The 12,284-nt window shown below is 49.0% G+C and overlaps 1 protein-coding gene across 1 annotated transcript in view; it reads left to right on the top strand.

The window, feature by feature from the left end:
- The window catches only part of CFDP1 (craniofacial development protein 1), a 48,213-nt gene that overhangs the window by 8,507 nt on the left and 27,422 nt on the right, over positions 1-12,284 (top strand). The window contains exon 5 of the mRNA XM_048958206.1: positions 7,394-7,498. Within this exon, the coding sequence (XP_048814163.1) occupies positions 7,394-7,498 (105 nt within the window). The remainder of the gene's footprint in view (positions 1-7,393; positions 7,499-12,284) is intronic.

The raw sequence follows: 12,284 nt of genomic DNA, 5'->3' as shown, positions 1-12,284 counted from the left end.
TCTGAGCTCTTCCATTTGGAAAGCTTTCTGAAAAATTTTAAATACAAAGGAAAGTGAACTGAGTTAATTGGGGCAGAGGTAGAAACCCCTCCATGTCTTTCGGTGACGTTTTCAGGATGGCTCTGGTGACAGTAGCAAGGAAGAACTAGGAAAAATAAGGATGATAAGCAATGTCAGTAACCCCTTAAAAAGTCATTCCAAAGTCTCCTTGTCTGTTTGAGGTCTTCTGGTTTGTAGTGATGATGATAATCTGTGTTTATAGAGGTTTGTCTTTGGTCCTCTTTGGCCAAGGGGTTGTAGAGAAATGTATTTTAGTCACTTCCAGTCCCCTACCACTTCCTCCATGAGGCTTGCAAAGTGTGAATACCTCACTTTTACGCTTTCCCAGAGCAGGAGGAGGCTGGGGATGTTGCTGTGGGATCTGAAGGCAGGGTTGAAGCACCCAGAATTATATGGTCTTTAGTGTGAGTGATGTTTGGAGGCAGCAGCCCAAAAAGGCACCAGCAGCTTTTCTCCACAAAGCACCAAAGTGCTGATCTTGGCATAAGGGAGTGCAGGCAGCAGCCTCCCCGCTCCTGTCCTTCTGGGGTTGTTTTTCCTAGAGGTCAGAGCTTGCTTTGGATATCCACGGTTTATATTGGCTTTTTCCAATTTCAAAACCAGCTATTATCATAGAATCATAGAATCACAAGGTTGGAAACGACCTATAAGATCATCTAGTCCAACTGTCTCCCCATCACCATTGCCACCACAAGCACTAAACCATATTGATTTTATTTTATTTTTTTTTTGGAAGCTGGTAAATGAAAATAGGCTACCTTTCAAAAAAAAAAAAAAAAAAAAAAAGCTTCAGCACAAGAATGTTTCTGGAGCACATTCTGATAACCTTTCCTCTGTGTGCATCAATCCCCTGATGCTTCACAGCTGGGGGAATTCTCATGTTGTGTAATGCTGACTGACACAAGGGTGGGCTGGAGGTGGGGTCATTACGTGTGAGCAGAGTGAGGTGGTGTGCTGGTTCACTCACGTGGGCATTTGCCACAGAAATCATGGTGACAATCCATCCAGAGCTGTAAGTGTGGCTCCTGAAGTAAATCACAGTCTGTTAAGAAGCTTTGAGAAGGGGGAAGGTCTAACGAGCAGCTCCAGTCCAGGATTTTCATTGATGGATATGCTGATGGGACTTCTGCTTAGATGGGGAAGTGGGAGGGCAGAGGAGTTCTGTGGGAAGGTGTCAGAGAGCAGCATCTCGTGTTATTTGGTGTTGGGGAACATGCTGACTGCTGGCTTTCTTCTTTGTTGCTTTGCTTTTGAAAATCCCAGTGTCTGAGCAGCCAGCTGAAATTTGACTTGCGCTTCTAAAAAGGTTTGATTCTTTTAAGAATGTGTGCTGGTTTAATCTGAGCACTCTTTTTTACTGGAAATCAGTCTGATGGGAAGGAAGGCTCAAGGTAGGAAGCGTCTCAAAGCATCTCTTAAAAGGACGGCGTGACCTCCAGGTTATCTTGGGTGTATTATACTACTTCTCTGAAAGAGTGCTCAGGCACTGCAATGGGCTGCCCAGGGAGGCGGTGGAGTCACCTGGAGGTGTTCAAGGAACGTTTGGGTGTTGTGTTGAGGGACGTGGTTCAGTGAGAACTGTTGGTGATGGCTGGATGGTTGGACTGGATGATCCTGAAGGTCTTTTCCAACCGTGGTGGTTCTGTGATTCTGTCATTCTGTATTTGGGCACTGTATCTACTTCAGGGAGCTGGGTGACCCGTCTTCTCCCGTCTGTAGGTTCCTGTGGTGTGTGTAGTTAGTGTGGAAATTCTTAGTGGGTGAAAAGCTTAAGAAATAAGTCCCTCCTTTCTCCGCTGTGTAATGGAGGAGACGTTATTTCTGGCTCTGAAGCAATTTCCTGGCTTTTAAAAATCTGGGAGCAAAAGGTGCTCGTTGTTCCGTTCAGATTGCACAGCTGCTCTTCTGCTGCTGGGCAGTGAGGGGCAGTGGTCCTTCTGTCATGCCTTTGCATAGGGCCTCGGATCCAGTCCCAGTGCCTTGCTGCTTGCTGTGTTTCCCTTCCTTCCGCACTGCTGTCTCGTTCCTGACAGCTCCAGGCTCAGTAGGGGCTTTGATGTCTGCTGAGATGCTGGCAGAGCTGGCTTTGCAGCCCATGGGCCTGGGGTTTCCCCTAATGGAAAGCACAGCTCGCCAGATGGTTGTTTTTCTTCTTGTAACACAGAGATTCTGAACCAGAAAGGTTTCTCTGTTAGCCTGAAGGGAAGGCAAAGCTGTTCTCTGCCTCACCACCTCATTAACATGCTACAAACGGAGTTGAGCTTAGCCTTTTCCCCATGGGGACGCTCCTGCTTTGTGGTCTGTGTTGGCTCCTGCTGTGATCCTGTAGCCTTTGTGTCCAGTGTTTGCGACTGTAAGTGAATTCTGAACCCTGACTCGTGGGACGTGCCCTATTCCTCCCTTGGGCAAGAAAGGAGACCTGCAACATGGATGTTGTGCTGCTTTGCAGGAGTTGAAGGGTTGCAGGGATCTGCTTTGCTTTCGGAGTACTTGCAACTCATGGTGCCAAGGTCAGAAGGCTGTCACACTGCACACAGAGCAGCAGCATCCATCCGTTCACCTAGATTGCTCAGCTTAGAGATGTGCTCTGTAATTTGCAGGTAACCCTTGTGGGAGGTGCAAATAAAATGTTGGGAGGCAGTGAGCAGAGCCCTTGTGCTTGTGGATCCTTAAAGGTAGGGTGGGTGAAGCAGGGAGTTGAAGACCTGTGCCCTGGCTTGCTCAAAGAGCCCCATTCACCGTGCAGTAGCAATGCACACCTGCTGCCAGGAACAGCACTGGGCAGGCAGCTTGGCCACTGCCTGACTGGGGAGAGCTCCCATCCGATTTGTCTTGTTAAAAATCAGCCAGCAGCTTCCCTGCAGATAGGCAGCCTGCAACATTCAGTTGCGCCAGCCTGGTCTTGTCTTTGTTACCTCAGGGAGCAGACTCTGTCTCCCAGGGAATAGCTTCTCCCACCTGATTTGAAAGCAAGGTCTAGAGGATGTTGTTTCTTTTTCTGATAGGAAGAAAGCCAACATTTTCCTTTGAGTTAGAAAATGTGGATGAGCAATGTGGAACTGTTCATTTTAGCTCTGTTTGCTGTCGGCGGATAACCCAGCATACAGTGACTTCTTACTCAGTGTGCAGTTGGATGTGGCCTGGAGTTCTATGGGGACACTGCTCTCCTGGAAGATGCTGGACATGTGCATGCCTGTGTCAGACAGTTGCATCTGGCAGGGGAAGGCACCTCAAGCCCCTACGAGTTGCCCCCAAAACTGCATCCAAATGGGTTTAAAGAGAGTGTTCTTCCTGGCTCAGAAAGGCTTAGTGTTTGTTTTTTTACAATCCTTTCTAGATAAAGTATTGTTGCTCTTCAAGTGATCATTCCAGAAGGCAACTTAATGAGGTTAGGCACGGATGGGGAATACTGAAAAAAGGATAATTAGCCTCATTTTTCCCCCTTTCTCTGTCTGTGAGTCCCCAGAGCAAGCGGTGTTAAGATAATGTGGAAAGTTCTGTAATTGTGTCAGGTCTAAACTGGAACAGGCTTCCCAAGTGAGGACTGAGTGTCCTGAGTGCGAGTGGTGAAGAGCTGGCGTTTTCCAGACCTACTCATTAAGGAGGTGAGGAAGATGGCACATCTGTGCTGCTGCAACTGGGAGATCTTAGCAGTCCTCTCTGCTCCCCACGCACTCACACTGCAGCAGCTCTTTCTCACCCGATGCTCGCCTGGTGTTATGGTTAGAAGAATGCTGTTGAGACACTTGGGGTTAAGCTGGAGGGATTTTGGCCCTTGTGTTGTGGTCACCCAGCAGACTATCATCAAGAGGTCCTAAAGGTGACACCTGTAAATATTAGAGGTGCTCAGCCATCTGGCTTTTAGCTTTATTTGATTTTGACTGCTTGGAAGAAGACCTTCCTGCTCTAATTGCACAGTACCTTGTCAGGTAGAAGTCTCTGTGCTACCAGACTCCAGCAGAGGCCAACAAATTAATAATTCCCTGTTTTGGAAGTTTTATTATGCAATTTAACAGCATAGCAGAGTAATGAAATCTTTATGGTGATGTGATGAGAGCGAGTGGTTGTGTGTGTGGATTCCAGGGCCTGCCAGTGGGCAAGGTGCTAGCTACTTGTTCTGCTGCTGACAATACGCTTATTTTCACCTTTATTCCTGGATTGCAGTGTGTGAATGGTATCCCAGTAAACGCTCAGGCAAATAGTTATTTATCCAGTATTTACAAGTGATAGGTCTTGTAATTTTCCTGACTAATGGCTGTGATTTCTTCCAGCTGCATTAACGGCTCTCGTTTCTACCCACCAAGAGCAAGAAGTGTTTTGGTTTCTACATGGGGAGTTATTGTCTGCCATAATAATGTAGAGCAGAGGATTTTTTTTTTTTCCCTCCCTGGCCTGAGATCTGAGGAAGGATGAAATGTGCAAAGCCTGAGTTAATACATTGTAAAGCCCTTTAATGTTCCTGCCTTTGTCATTCCTACGAGTGGTACAGGAGTGCTGCTGGCACTAGCCCAGCCTGCCTTGGAGCTGCTGTTGTTTTGTTTTATGAGGCAATCAGGGGGTCTTGTGATGGCATTGCCTACAAAGGTCACTTTTAATTACATTCTTGACACATTCCTCTGTCCCCAGCTGGGCATTCCTGCTAGAACAGGTTGTCCACAGCTTTGCAGCTCCATTGCTGTGATGAACAATTTCAAAAACACGCTCTGGGCAGCTGCCAACAAGCCAGAGTGGGGGGGAAAATGCAAACAAAATGCTTTATTCTGTGCCCAGCCATTGCTGCTGGTACCCTGAGGTGGTGGAGGAAGCAAGTATCAAAGCACGAGCCATCCCTTCTGCTCCAGGTAGCGGAATCATTTCTTTGCCACTGTTGTCACTGTGCCAGAGCCCTCCTGCATACGATGCTGAGGTGGTTCAGCAGGTACAGATGCAGAAGCTTTTCCTCTCCAATCCTTGTTTGGTTTTTATTCAATTGGCTGCTTTCCTGCTCTGGGAGCTATGACACTCGTGCTGGTCCAACAGACACTGTGCCAGGCTGCAGGCTGGCAAACTCCTGGAGGTGTTTCTCATACTCAGCTTTGTGCTCTGCTTCAGCCATAGGAGGGAAATCGGTCAGCTTTGGGTTGGAGCAGCGGGAGGCATTGTAATATTAAGACCAGGAGCCCTATGTTCAGAATGCTGCTGTGCTGCAGGCTTTACAGAGCTGCTTTCCATCATGCAGACCTCAATTTAATTGCTGTTTAATTGCAGATTTCTCTTGGGTTTGTGGAAGTTGAGCATGGAGCCGTCTAAGGAGCTAGGCTGTCACCTTCTAGAGCAATGTGTTGTGTGTTTTGTTGTGTCGACTGCTTTTCCCAGCCCGCACTATTCAAGGCCCAGAAGCTTGGAGATTGGTATTAGGATCAACTTACTCTCTGGAAGAGCAGTGATGCATGGCACAGCTGCCCAGGGAGTGGGAGAGTCACCGTCCCTGGGGGTGTGGGGATGTGGCACTGAGGGATGTGGGCAGTGGGCATGGTGGGGGTGGGCTGAGTTGGTCTAGATGATCTTTTCCAATCTTAATGATTCTGTGGCCCGTGATGATTGAGGGACCTGTGCTCTGGGTCTGCCTGATGATCCTCATGGTGTCTTGAGGAGCAGCCAGGCTGTCCCATGGTGATTCTCGTGTACAAATAGGCTGTGGGATTTTACTCGTCTTGGCCTTGGAGAGGGGCTCTGGGGAATTCCAGCTAATTGCTGCCTGAAGACACAGTTGATTCTGCTGAAGGAAATTCACATACGTAGGGTAACCTTTGGAGTGTGATCACTGCGTGGTGCAACTACTGTTAGAGTGCTGTGAGTGGGTGGTGTGTTTGGGATGTCTGAAGTTGCAGTGATGCTGTAGCAAGGCTTTCCTTTCTTCCTGAACTGCCTTTCCCACCCATTTGTTTCCAGTCTGATCATCAAACGCTTCCGAGTGCTCACAACTGGGATTTGCCTCTATGCTTGTGACTGCCTCCCCTTTGAAAGGGGGGAAAATGGGGTTAACGTGGTCTGCACTGGCAGCAGAGGGCTGAGCAGGAGGTGTTTAGCACAAGAATTGATTATTTCTGTACTTGCCTTTCACACTGTACATGCTAGAAGGACAGTTTCCTTTCCACGCTGGACACTGATTCATTGTCAGCAGTGCATGCGTGCACAGTGGTTCTGTAAGAGGGGGATTTGAGGGCCCTGGTGCCTCTGGGCTTAACAAGTAACTGCACTGTGCTTCCCTCATGCCAGGCTTTGGAGCAGCAGTCCAGCTGGCTCTGCACCTGCGTGTGTTTCTCCAGGTCCAGCAGGAATCCCGCAGCCAGCTCTAGGAGGGAGGCACTGAATGCTGCTCTGCTGCCCCAGCTGCAAGCTCTGGTGCCTGGCTCACTCTGCACGAGCTGTTGGCTTGCAGGGGTAGGAGGCAAGCAGCATGCAGCCTGTTTTAACAGGGCAGACCCTGCAACCGAGGAGGCTTTCAACTAAGGGTACGATGCTGGGCTGGCCAAACTGCAAGTCAGGCTGCCTCCTTTGGGTCTGTGCTCTCTGCAGACAGAGCCCAGGGCCAGGGCCGTGCTTACGGATTTCCTTTTGAAGGGAGCAAAACTGTTAGCTTGGCAACCTCATTAAGAGCTGCTGAAAGTGTGAAAAGCGTGTTGCTGGAGGCAGGTCATTGCAAATGAGGGGATAAAGTGGATGGGGTTTCTAGCAATTAATTATTGAGTGGTTTTCCAGAGATTCTTTCTCATGTTTGTAATTCATTCACTACAGTAGATGCCGTATTGATTTATAACTTCTTTGACGTTCGATATATTATGCCCTCAGGGCCCCAAACAGAAACTAACTGGAAAATGAGAGTGCATCTCAGCCACCCTGCCTCGCTGGAGCCCTGTGCCCCACACCAGGCTCCCTGCTCAGCCTGGGCTGTGGACGTGGCCAGGCCTGTGCAGTGGGTGGCACTGCAGCTGCCCAGCAGCCAAGGCCATCAGGAGCCCAATTAGACTGGAGTGCCCCTTGGTGACCTGAGCAGAGCTCGGTGGCTTTGAGAATCCTGTTTGAATGAATAAGCATTCCTGTTCATTTGGAAAAAAATCCCCCTCCTCCCCCAGCTCTAATTAGCTGGTCCTTTTTTCTGCTGTGAATACAGAGAGTAATTGCAGTGAAATCTCACCAAGATGCAAATTCTTTGTGTGGAGCTGATAGAGGTGGTCTTTGTGCAGTGCTGTGCCCAGCAGACCAGCTCTAGTACCTGCTTTCCGTGTTTCATTGCTGGATCTTTGTTTTATTGTCTTTTTACCCTCTGGTTTGTCTCTTTTCTCTCCAACAGAGTGACTAAAGAAGTGGACTCAACATCAAAAGAAGCAAAATCTTTTCTGAAGCAGCAAGAGAAGTGGCAGTCATCAGCTCCAGGTTCCCTCCCAACTGTCTCTGGGTGAGTCTGTTGTTTCCCTACCTTGCACGGACTGCTGTCGAGAAAGATGGTGCTCTTGTTGATGTAGCAGGCTTTGCCCTGTGACATATAAGCTGATGGATGTATGTTTTCTGCAAGAGTTTGGTGGGAGCAAAACCAGGCTGGGAGGATGTGATGCTCTGTGGGGAGGGAAGCGGGGGAGCAAGCTGTAGTCCTGGTGACTCACTGCACAGAGCACTTGAATTTCTCAATCCTCATAAATCATTCATCCTGGTAAGGAAATATTGTTTTGATCGTCCTGAACGACGTGATGAAACTGGAGGTAACACAGGAACATGCCTGAAACTGCCTGCAGTGCCTTTGGAAGGTGCTTCCTTCAACCAGAAGAAACCATGATGGGCTGGGCTATGACTTATAAACTTCAGGGGAGCAATCTTACGAGACATGTTTCAGCCTCTCTGATGTTCTCTATACCATTTCAGTGTGGATTTGACACCTCTTGTTCAAGCTCTAGCACATAATTCAGAGATTATCATAATGCTGTCAAAGACACGAGGGGGTCGGGTCCTCTCAGCATCTGACACGACCGTGAGGTTTTCAGTGAGCTCGGGAGTTAACTCATTTCTGGGGAACACAGGAGATGCTTCTCTTCCAGCAGTGATTTTTGCTGTTGGTCGTTTGCTTTTATTGTTGTTATTATTATTATATTTGTATATATTATTATATTTGGAAGGCATTAGCTGGGTACAATTTGGCCACGCAGAAACAGGACTTGTCAAATAAATACATTCTCCTTACCGTCTGCTGCAGAGCAATTCTCCAGCATGGGTTAAGGCTGCCTTTTCCTGAGATAGGATGGGATTCAGTGGCTGCAGCTGGGTTGTCACACGTGTTTCCAGCTAAGTGCTGCATAGCTCGTGGTTAGATCAGGGTAGTGAGAGCACAGTATGCAGCATGTGTGATTTAACAGCTGCTGTTCCCCGAGATGAATGAACAAGTAAATGAGCATAGTTGCTGTTGTTCATGCAATGCAACAGTTTGTCCCTGCGGGGTTCACCAGTTTTAACGTTAGTGTTTTGTGGGGAGTTTTGTGCTGGAAAACCTTTGGGTTGGGTTGGCATTCTTGCTTCATGTTGGCTGACTGCAGAGGTGGTTCGGATGGCAGCTAATTGTCATGCAGACTGCTGACCCTCCTGTCTCTCCCATCCCATCTCTCACCCCCAGCAAAATCGCTACTGCTCTGAGTGCAGGCTGGCTCTGTAGCCCACTAGGAGAGTCGTTATGAGGCTTAATTAGGTCATCATTCAGCTTGCCAGCATGTGATTTTGCAGTGACTGCTGCTTGCCCTGAACGTGAGGTGTCATGACTTACCTAGGGCTTGTGCATCTTGCCTTCCTTCGGAGCAGCAACTGTGCCTTCCCTTTCACAGCCTGCTGCAGAGCTCCCTGCACGTGACACAGAGACACAGCTTTGCTATTTTGCTCAGTGTGGGGAACTAACCAGCACTCTTTTTATTATCCAAGCTCTGGGTTTGCTGCTCTGGAGCACAGAGCCACAAGAGCTCTGGTGACGTGCTGGGGCATTGCTGGGGGAAAGATGGAGACCAGTGTGGCCTGATGGCTCTTTGCTGGTGCCATTTGGCTACTTTGGCTAAGTTTTGGGTGTGTTTCTCACTTGCACGTTTAAATAGGCATCTAGTTGGGGTCAATATTGCTAGAAGGCACTGAAATGCATGCGATTTGGGAACCTGGACATGCCTCTGAACACCCATTGTTCAGTGAGCCACTGTCAGCCTCCAGGAGCTTTATATCTGCTATAATTAAATAACAGAAGTAAATCAGTCTGCGTGCAGGGTTTGTGAGCAGCTCGGAGTGGCCTTTCCATCTGACTTTTCTTTCTTTACCTTGCAAGCAGCCTGCACTATTTCTGAATGCAGCCAGCCTACCCTGTATTTATTTAATTTCCTTTCTCTAAACAGATAGAAGTAATCCAGGAAAGCAGCAGTCACAAAAGCAAACATCCGGTCCTGCATCTCTGCACTGAAAACCCTTGCAGCTTACTGGTCCAGGGGAAGGGATGTTTGGGGCTGAAAGAGCATTTCCTGAATGCGTTTAATGTCCGTACGGGATGTGCTATAAAAAGCTGGAGTTGTGCTCGTAAGGAACACGGGGGTGGTTGGAGGGGAGTAAGTTAAACACTTGGCTGTAATTAAAGCCAGGAGCACAAAACAGCCCACCCGGTTCTCTCAGCAGGCTGTGCTAGGAAGGTCAGCAGCCTCTGGTTCCCAGGGCTGTGGTGGTTGCTCAGCCTCTCCGTGGTTCTTGATGATCCGCATCATGTCCTCCCATGGCATCCTGCTCCTGGGACATGGTGTGCACAGCCGGCAGCGGTCCATCAGCAGCTGGTATCACTTTGGTGGAGTGTCCTGGGGCTACTGCTTTGTTCCAGTGGTGTTTCTGTAGTACTGTTAGGTTGCACAAGCCCTGCTGGTGATGCTGTCAGAGGTGTCTGCTAGAAGCGGTGAGGGTTGCCCTCTGGGTGCCTTGTCCTTGGAGACACCCAAAGTCTGGTCCGACAGGGCTCTAAGCACCTGATGGAGCTGTGTCCTCCACGGAGTGTCCCTGTTCATTGCAGGGGAGTTGGACCAGGCGGCCTTGAAGGGTCCCTCCCGATGCAGACGGTTCTGTTCTGTGATACAGAGGCTCAGGTCCCTCTGTGCAGTCCTTGCTGCTTGTCAGAGCACGGTGGGATTGCAGAGTGGTGTTTCTGCAGCAGTTATGAAAATGTGCAAGATGAAAGAAAAAATGTAGCTGGTGGATTTTATTTGAGATCCCCCTCAAGGCAGCTGTTTCTACAGAGCCTGAACAGGAGCCTTGGCAAACAAGGGAGGTTTCACACTTGCTTTGTTCTTGCGTTCACTTATTAACCAAAACCATTTGTAATTAAACGTGGACGTGCTCGCTCAGCCCAGCTGTTGCTTTTCTGTTTGATCCTGCCTGAAATTACAGCAGTGGCTGCGTGACCTCCCAGGCCTTTCCTTACCTTGCAGGCTGGCAGAAATGCAGGCTGAAATCCGCCTTTGAAGTGAGCGGGGTCGGTAGGTATGGTGTGCGCTGATCCCGGGCTGAGGTTGGCCTGTGAGGGTTTGGACCTCAGTGCAGGACGTGGCAGGAGGAAGAGCTGTAGGAGAGCTCAGCCTCAGAGACAAATGCCTGCTGTGAGCACAGAGAGCACAATAACCTCCAGCCTGGTCACCATGAATGCTTCTCTCTGCGAGTCCGCAGCAGAGCAGCTCATGTAGGCTGACCACTAAATGATGCAAGTCATTGCTCTGCAGCGTGCTACTGGTGGAGCAGAGGGGCTTCAGCAGGAAGGCATCTGTGCGTGGCTTCTCTCCCACCTTCAGTGTGCAGAGGAGAAAAAGTGGCAGTTGAGGTGGGAGGATGTGAAGGACGAACTCCTTACGCTGTCCTTGGAGGTCCTTGAGCGTGTTTGCAGCATCCTGACTTCCTAACGCCATTTGGAAGCTGAACTTCCCCCTGAGCCTGGTTGCTTCCAGGGGCTGCTTTGTATCCAAAGCTTTTCTTGCAAAAGATGCTCTTTCTTGCACGACCTGGCTGGAGCTAATTGGATCCCTTTGCTATTATGACTACCACACGTTCCTTGGGATTGTGAGTGGATGCTGATGAGACAGACACCTTGGCTCTGTGAGCCTCCAATGATCTGGAGCCATGCAGCAGCACTCGCGTGCCTCCAGGGAGCAGCTTCATTTCACAGCAGCCCCTCAGGCCTTTTCTTTTTTCAGACAGCAGGAATTTACATTCCATTTCCAGCTCAGTACTGCATGTGGTTATTCAGCTAAAACGTGCACGTTTAGCGTGTATGGGCAGAATGAAGATGCAAATAAAGCTAATAATCGAGACCTTCTGCTTAGCTGGAGGTGGGATTTTTTAGTAGTCACATATGCAACTGAATAGTGCACTTGCTAGGCATTTCAAGAGCTGTTAGCTTTCTCCTGTACTTCCCTGACTGTGCTCCAGAGAGTGCTGTTTCTCTGGATGGAGAAGTCTCAGCCACTTGCACCAGGGCCGAGGAGCTGGATGTGAGCGTGCAGGGCATATTGCTGTGTGCACAGGAAGAGGAACCAGCCCTGGGCAATATTCATGTGCCCTACAGCTAGTTTTACTTGTTTCCTATTCGTATGCTTTGGTTGTGAGAGATGAAGTGTGACAGTAGTTTCTCCACTGAGTAATTCCTCTCCAGGTCTTACATTTTTTGTTGTTTTTATTTTTGTCTTAATTGTTTCTCGTTAGCGTCTGTCTGCTGCTCTGTGCTTACCCACCCTTTGAGTCAATGTGGTAACAAGGCTGGGTGCCTTTTTTGGGAACACCTGGGTTTGTTTGTGAAGTAGGCTGAGGTGAATTACCCCGATGGGATTGGCAGGGAAAGGGAAGTGTGTCACTTGGATAGGGACAGCAGGGTTGGTACGGAAGAGAAGGCCTTCAGCCATCACAAGAAGATGCTGACTGCTGTATGCAGTCACTTGTATGCAACGCATGCCAAACCCCTTCACCCTCTGGGATTTCGTTTGAGAAGCCTTGTGCCTCATGTCCCAGCCTGGAAGCAATGTGTGCACTGCACGTCCTTCTTTTGAAATCGTTTCCCAGGAGCCATCCCTTCTTGTTCTCAGGCACAATGAGTCAGTGCCTTCACCCCAGCCTGTGTTGTACAGTAGCAATGAATGAGATCTCTAGCTCTGCTCGTGCTGTCCTGCAGCTCTTCTAGCATGTGTGCAGCTGCCTTTTCC

Source organism: Lagopus muta, chromosome 12 (genome assembly GCF_023343835.1).
Source record: "Lagopus muta isolate bLagMut1 chromosome 12, bLagMut1 primary, whole genome shotgun sequence".
Classification (NCBI taxonomy): domain Eukaryota; kingdom Metazoa; phylum Chordata; class Aves; order Galliformes; family Phasianidae; genus Lagopus; species Lagopus muta.
This window is presented reverse-complemented; position numbering and strand designations above follow the sequence as displayed.